The 6,934-nt window shown below is 29.7% G+C and overlaps 1 protein-coding gene across 1 annotated transcript; it reads right to left on the minus strand.

Moving 5' to 3' along the window:
* Positions 1–1,854: 1,854 nt before the first annotated feature.
* On the minus strand, positions 1,855–5,997 carry LOC145842403 (uncharacterized). Its single transcript, XM_082949834.1, has 8 exons — positions 5,604–5,997; positions 5,370–5,488; positions 4,714–4,817; positions 4,289–4,430; positions 3,960–4,096; positions 3,284–3,413; positions 2,828–2,970; positions 1,855–2,497 (listed from the first exon to the last, which is right to left on the minus strand). The coding sequence occupies exons 1-8, from the start codon at positions 5,981–5,983 to the stop codon at positions 2,378–2,380; spliced, it is 1,275 nt and encodes a 424-aa protein (XP_082805960.1). The 5' UTR covers positions 5,984–5,997; the 3' UTR covers positions 1,855–2,377.
* Between the last annotated feature and the right edge of the window lie 937 nt (positions 5,998–6,934).

Below are 6,934 nucleotides of genomic sequence, written 5' to 3' on the forward strand. Positions count from 1 at the left end.
TTCAAGTTTTTGATTTTTCTAAACCTATTTTAAGCTAAAGTAAAATGTAAAATGTCACGTAGCTTAAAAAAAAAAAATTGTATTTTTAAGTAAAACAAAAAAGTTTTGTCTTTAAGTGATAGATACCAAGCAAGTTTTATTTTAGCGCGTGTCGAGCATAACTCAAAAACTTGGTGTTACATAACATTTTTTTACTGAAAAACTTACACATAATGTTTAAATAGATATTGAAAAACTATTAAGTTACAAAATAATTTATTATATAAATGAACAAAAATCAAATTAAAAGCTTGAAATAAGTTGTTTTTAGAAACAAAAAGTAATTATCACGGTAAAAAAGTTATTTCTGTGATAATTTGAAGAGTTTCCATTTTGGTTATATAACTTAAAAACCCTTTATACCTAATTTTTATACGTTTTAAATATTTCAGTGTTATTGATACGAATAATTGTAATTTTTAATTGTAAAAGTTTTATGCCAAAAAATGATTTTTTAGATTGATCTATACAAAGTTGTTAACCTAATTTAATACATGTTTTCTAACTTTTACATTGTTAGATATATTTAATACCTCTATAAAAAAACTAACTTAAAGTTATATGTTGTAATACAAAGTTTTGTTACTATCTTTGTATTTGGTTCTACCCTACAAATTTTTATCAGTTAATAAAACCATTATCTAAGCTTTAAAATGATTATTAAACATAAAATAGTTTGTTTTATATCAAAAGATCGATAATGTTATAAAACATTTTAAATTCAACTTGGAATTAAAATTCAAATCATACTAAATAACTCTTAAAAACTTAAAGTACAAAACGTAAACACAGAAGAAACCAAGTATTTATGATTCTTAGCTCAAAACGCAAAATGTTGCTTTTTTTATGTAAAAACTTATTTTTATAAAATAGTTTTAAGTTATATGTATTAGTGTCAAAAGCGTTTTATTTTCTTGATATAAGTATAGTATTTTATTCTATATTTTTGAAATATGAAAAAAAAATTAAGTATTATAGTTCACAAAATTGATAAAATATGTTATAACTCCAAAGCACACTAAGTAAGAATTTAGCCTGTTTGAAAAAATGTTGATTAGTTTTCATAAAATCAACAGTATACTAATTTTAGTAAACATATTCACTACAATGTTTTCTCAGCTAATGCACTGTTCTTATTTTTATTAAAAATGTTTATTTGATGTATTACAAGCTATACAGTTTTAAGGTTTTAACTAAGTTTTAAAGATTAAGTCTTAATGAAACTTAATGCTTTTGAATACCAAGGTAGTAATACTTTTATCTTGTTTTGTAGTAAATAAAAATTAATTCAAACAACTCTAAGTTTGTTTTTATTTTGTAAAATGATTATCATTGAATCCTAAACAGTTTTTAGCTACAAACTATCGAAACTTTTTTTTTTTTATTTCTTAATATATATTTTTTTAATCTTGTTTACCTATCTATTTAATGAAGTTAATAATTATTATTTTGTTTTTTTATTTGGATAATAGTTAAAAAGATGTATCAATAAGTTATAAGTTAGTATATATAAAATTTTTGGAGTTATACAACTTTAAACAAAAAGTAGACATAATTGAAAATATACTCTTTTAAACTTTGGTCAATAAGAAGTTCTAAATACCATACGATGTTTACTGTAGGTAATCATTAACTTAATATGAATTAAGCAATAACACTCTAAAACCTTATTTAACCTTCTAACAAACATTATTATAAAAATTTTAACTTTAAAATTTTATACCAATTATGTCAACTCACACATAACTTTGATTATTTTTTCTCACGATTGTCGGTTTTAAAAAAATTTAAAAATAATAAATATACAAAACACACTTCATGCTCAAATACTTTATTAGTGTACAACACGTTAGAAATCGCAAGCATTTGTTAGTGAGGACGAGTTAAAAAATGAGCGAGTAAAAAATGAGTAAAAAAAAATGAGCGAGTAAAACACGAGTAAAAAAATAAGCGAGTAAAACATGTACAAGAAGCGAAAAGTGACGGTTTCAAAAAAATAAATTTGTAAATATTACTTGTTTACAAAAAACTCCCCTAAAACGGGGAATACGGCAGATACGCGAACTGTTGGGCACCCGTGAAAACGATCGCAGAAAAAAGTCCTGTGAAGATCATCGCGCGGAAAAAGTTCCTGTGAAAATGATCAAAGGAAAAATTTCCTGCGAAAACAATCGCACGGATGCCTTAATTGTCTGAAAAATACAGACATTCTCAGTAAAAGAAAAAGGTAAACGCTCGAGATGAATCCCAAACTGGGGGGTTGGTCGCACGTAAGCAAAAAATTGCCCGCGAAACCAACAAAGCAGCCCGGATGTTCGGAGCTTTTGACCGGTCGGAGTTATTCCAGGAGGTCCGCCAGTTCCTTCATCAGGAGCCAGTCGTCGTCCAAGTTTGTCGGCTGTTGCTGGTCGTTGTTCCCCGGGAAAGCGATTTGGAACTTTTCGAGGACTTGCATCACCTGGAAAAGGTGGGTTTTGTTATTAAAGAGTAATTGTTTATTTTCTATTGTCAGGTATAAATTTTTACCGTTTTAAAAAAATATATATAGTTCTTTTAATTTTCTTTTATAGACTAAGCTGTTTTGAAGAACCTACGTAATGTTTTAATTCGTATAAGTCAACTTTTAAAGAAAAATTTAAAACAGACAGCTAAAGTAGTTTAGTTAGTTTGATTAAAAGTTATTCATATAATTTTACAAATCTCTTAACTTTTATACAAAATTAATATTTTTTTTTCGACATTTAAAGCACACATGTTTAACACTTCTTAATGCTAAAAAAAAACTCACGCTTGGATCACGAGGAAGGTACTCCAAAAAAGTTTGTCCTTTATTGTTTTTGCAGTAAACGTCCCTGCTGTTTCTGAGGAGCGTTTCAAGAATGATCAGAAGGTTCTGCTTCCAGCTTTGGTGGCCTTCGGTCAAACACAATCCTGAACAATTGATTACAAATAAAACGGGCTCGATTTGAAGCATTATGTTTAATCAAAATGTTTTACTAAAAATAAGTTTTTAGGTTTGTTCAAATTTTTTAACTTTTTAATTATTCTAGTGTGTTTTATACCAATTGAACATTCATTATCGACAAACAAGATAATGTACAAAAACTTGAGACTTTATGCAAGCGGCCGAAAGTGCTTTTTAAAGACTTTAAATCGACTACTGGCGGCAGAAGACGAACAAAACTATTGAAAGTTCTAAAATGATTAAAACAAAAACAAAACAATTAAAAAACCAATAACCAACCAGTGTAATGAAGCGGAGTGTTTCCGATGCAGTCTGTTTCGCTGATTACTTCCGGAACGTTTTCCACCAACAGCTTCGTCAGAAAAACGTCCCCTTTTCCGATGGCAACAAACAGTGGGCTCTGGTTGCTCTGTAAAGTAAAAGTTAGTTAAATATTCCTCGAAATACTATAAAATTGTGTTTAAAAAGTTGTTTAGAAGTATAAGGTTAGATACACTTATAGTAAAACTCTTGAAATTGCTCTGTTAGGTGAAAAGGTTATTAAGAATAAAAGTCTTAAAATTACTAGAAAGTCTATATGAAGATTTATTAGGAACTAACGCAAAAAGGTTGAAATTTTTACTTTAGGAAAATAAAATGCTTGAAGTTGTTCAAAAACATTGTCACGATTAACTAGTAAATAGTTAATTAAACTATTAATTTATCTTTTATCACAGTCAAGAACTTTCATAGTTCAAAACTTATTAATTAGAAAAAAAAAACTCAGACATTTTTTTTCAATTAGATAAAAATCAACTTTTAAAATTATAAATCAACGAAAGTAAATATCAAAGACTAAACTTCCTATACCTAAGTTTAAACAAATTTATGTACCTTTAAAAAATTTAAAACACTTTATTAGTTTGCTATGAAAACTAGAACACTAAGTAAAAATAGTGGCTCGTATAATATCTACCTTCAAGTCATCTTTATTCATGAAAAGCATCTCGCACATTTGCTCCCTCGACATTTTTGGCGCAAATGATGTCACTTTTCTCGACATTTTTGGCTTGAAATTTGGCACTTCTTTTGTGTTTTCACAACCGTTTAGTTCTGAAGTATTAAAAAAATATACAATTTTAATCTTGAGTCTTGATTATAAGTTGGTAAAGGTTATATCTACTTTTTTTTAAATACTTTTTTCTTATTTAAGCGTTAATGGCTTTATTATATTTAAAAGTCTGTATCTAAACTCAAATCAGAAAAAAAAATTATCGTGTAGATGCGGTAAACTTTTCAACATACCTTGTTGGTTTCGGTTGATGTTTGTGACGTCACACATGTTATCAACGTCGATTGTCGCGATGGTGGGAGTCGGAACTCTTATCTGGTGGTTCGGTTGCTGCGTTGGTAGAACTTCGAAGCTCCTGCTCGGCTGTTTGACATTCTGGAAAAATTAAAACGTGTTTTACCTTAAGTGTAAAGAGTTTTTTTATGTTTACATATTTCTATTCAAACTTAACCTTTATATAGTATTAAAAGCGTTTTTAACGTAAACATTCAAATAAGACATCTCAGTACAATACTCGATAAACTAAGAAATTTATCGATTTTTGTACCAAATTTAATTAAAATTCAATAAAATAATTATAATAATTTTTTTTTAAGCAACAAAATCAAATTTCTCCCCTTTTAAATTCTGAATTTTAAACAAATAAAAAAAAACTTACGAAGTTTGTTTTAGTAACCAAATCATTTAGCTCATTTTTTTCGTGTTTCTTACGAATTTCAGCCAAAATGTCACACACTTTTTTCGATGAGGAAATTTTTAAACCTGTTTTAGTTTAGTTTGTTGTTAAAAACTTTTGTCACGTTTTATAAGTTTATACAAGTGTTGTATATAAAATTGTTAAACAAGTTTTTAAGTGTCGAAATATTCAAAGCAAATACTTGGTTCGAAAAAGTAATCATCGTTGCATATATAGTGTTTAAGTTTAACAGTTAAAAAAACTTGATTGTTATTTAAAGCTCTTAAAAGCAATGAAGTATTTGTTCACGTATTCCGACTGAAATATATGGCCTCATGATACTTTATTTTCAATTGATGCGCATATGTTTGTTTAGTCGGCTGAAAAAACAAAAAAGAGGGATTAAACTTTCGTAAACTCTTCAAAACAATGTTTGTTCAGCATGATGTGACTGACAAAACAAACATTTACTTTGGAGTTTCACAAAACTGTTATCCTTCAAGTTTTATATCACTACAATAATTGAGAAAGACTTGTGTTTTAAATTTCTGTTACTTTGATCAGTTTGACTTCAAAAATTGTTTTTTCATAACATTGATGTTTCTTATTATTCACTAGTTAACACAAACGAATCTCACTTTTGTTTTTCATTTTGGTCACCTTGTTCAGCTTTGCCTTCTTGTTCTTGGTCGTCCTCGGCTTCGCGTTGCCCGACTTGGGCACGAAGCAGGTCGGCACCACCTTGTCCAACTTTTTCCTGCGCAAAAAAAAAATAATTAAAAAAATAAAAATTATTAAAAGCGAGCTGATGGTTGTTTGCAGAGATTTTAAAGCAAACAAGTGAAAAGCGTGGTGGAAGCATGCGCCTTTACCTTTTGCTGCTCTGTTTCGCTGCGCCATTCCTCGCCACGCCATTGGCTGCAAAGTTCACTTCCGAGACGCGATTGGCCGGGAAGGTCGGTGGAAAGACGCGAGAGCTCGGAATGTCGGCAGCCCCGAGGCCCGAACCGACCTGAACGAAATCTCCGTCGAACTGTTGGTAGTTCTGGTTGAGCAGCTGCGGGTCGTTTTGCAGCTGAAAGTCGCACTGGAACAGGTTGGATTGGGGCGAGTCGAACCCGGAGTCGTAGTTGGGGCTGGACACGGTCGAGAAGCCGCCCAGGCAGCCCTGGTTGTCATGGAAGCTCGGGTTGTCGGGGAAGGTTACAGGGGAGTAGCACTGGCTTGGTGATACTGAAGAAACGAAGCTCATGGTTGTTATGAATAAAAAGCTGTAATTGAAAAAAAAGTTAGATACTTTGATTGGTAAAAAGAGCTGTTTAACATAAAAGAAATAAAGTTTTGTAAAAGCTAGTTCTGTTTACTCTAACTTAACTCTACTAGTTTTCTGTTACTTAACGTACAAAAGCTTGTATCAATACCTGTTGTAATAATTTTAAAAAAATATTCTAAAACAGACAGTTTTACACTAAAGACTAACGCTTAGTAAATTTAAAGCAATGCTAAATTAAATAAAAATACTGAGTAAATTCAAAACAAACAGGCAGCGTTTCAAATTTTATTAGCAGCATTCTGATACCTGTGAACGCCCACACAGCAAGTTATACTTTGCAGCAGGAAAAACTAGAAAAACGCGTTGTTCTCATCTCTCTCGTTTCGCACAACCTCTCTCGTATTTTTCCATGCCTCTCTCGTTGTTACAAACGCGGTTTCGTTGTAAAATTTTCCGCTTGTAAGGTTTCACTTTTCCACCGTTTTTGAATGAAAATAATTTTCGTTAAATATTGTAGCCCTATTGTTGCTTGTATTGTTATCGAAATAGCTTTCTTATTTAAAGTTTATCATTTTTGTAGTATATTAGTATTAAGTTTGGTCAAAAAAATGGCTTATTATAAAATTTAGTGTGATATAACAATTTGTTTATCTTTTTTCCGCTTAGAAATACTAAGCTACTTAAATAAACAAAAATTACTTTTTATTAAAACCTGTTAAGATAATATAAAATCAAAATACGCAATGCTTACATAAAATCAAACACAAGTGTTGTTATAATGACATCTTATCTCATATATCTTGAATTGAGATTAATTAAGTTCATGTTTAATTAAGTCTAAACTGTTGTTATCACAAAAGTTTTTATAGAATTTTTGAAAGATATAACATAGATAAAAACAAACTTGTAGCATTTTGTTTCTTTGATTTA

This window comes from Thalia democratica, chromosome 8, assembly GCF_965202585.1.
Source record: "Thalia democratica chromosome 8, ktThaDemo2.hap1.1, whole genome shotgun sequence".
Lineage (NCBI taxonomy): Eukaryota > Metazoa > Chordata > Thaliacea > Salpida > Salpidae > Thalia > Thalia democratica.